Source organism: Penaeus monodon, chromosome 21, assembly GCF_015228065.2.
Source record: "Penaeus monodon isolate SGIC_2016 chromosome 21, NSTDA_Pmon_1, whole genome shotgun sequence".
In the NCBI taxonomy this organism is placed as follows: Eukaryota; Metazoa; Arthropoda; class Malacostraca; order Decapoda; family Penaeidae; genus Penaeus; species Penaeus monodon.
Genome location: NC_051406.1, coordinates 7,360,700 through 7,361,087, shown reverse-complemented (window position 1 = coordinate 7,361,087; position 388 = coordinate 7,360,700). Strand labels below are relative to the sequence as shown.

Here is a 388-nt window from a genome sequence, read left to right as displayed (position 1 = left end):
GTGTATATATGCTCAATGCCACACCATATTCTATGTAAACTCCTACCCATTCATACTTTTACTAAAACCACGATCATTAACTTTAAGGATATCCCTATAACGTACATTACGGACTTCACATACCGGCGTTTCCATGGTAACCTTCCGCACGCAACATAGGGTAGAATTCCTCATCGGCAAGCATCACATCAGTGTATGTTGCATGATATATGTCTCCCCCAGCCAGCGTGATCACATACTGAAATTTTCAGGGTTTCAGTGTCAGTGGCAAAGAGGTAGATAGTTAGAAACAGCAATGGTTATTTTAAAGCGTAAATACGATGATTTATGACTAAAGAACCATTTCTTGACCAACTGATAGATGAATAGGTAAATAAGAAGAGAGTCT

At 38.9% G+C, this 388-nt stretch overlaps 1 protein-coding gene across 1 annotated transcript in view; it reads right to left on the bottom strand.

Annotated features, from left to right (window-relative positions):
• Positions 1-388, bottom strand: part of LOC119586548 — a 58,792-nt gene that overhangs the window by 19,218 nt on the left and 39,186 nt on the right. The window contains exon 11 of the mRNA XM_037935307.1: positions 124-238. Within this exon, the coding sequence (XP_037791235.1) occupies positions 124-238 (115 nt within the window). The remainder of the gene's footprint in view (positions 1-123; positions 239-388) is intronic.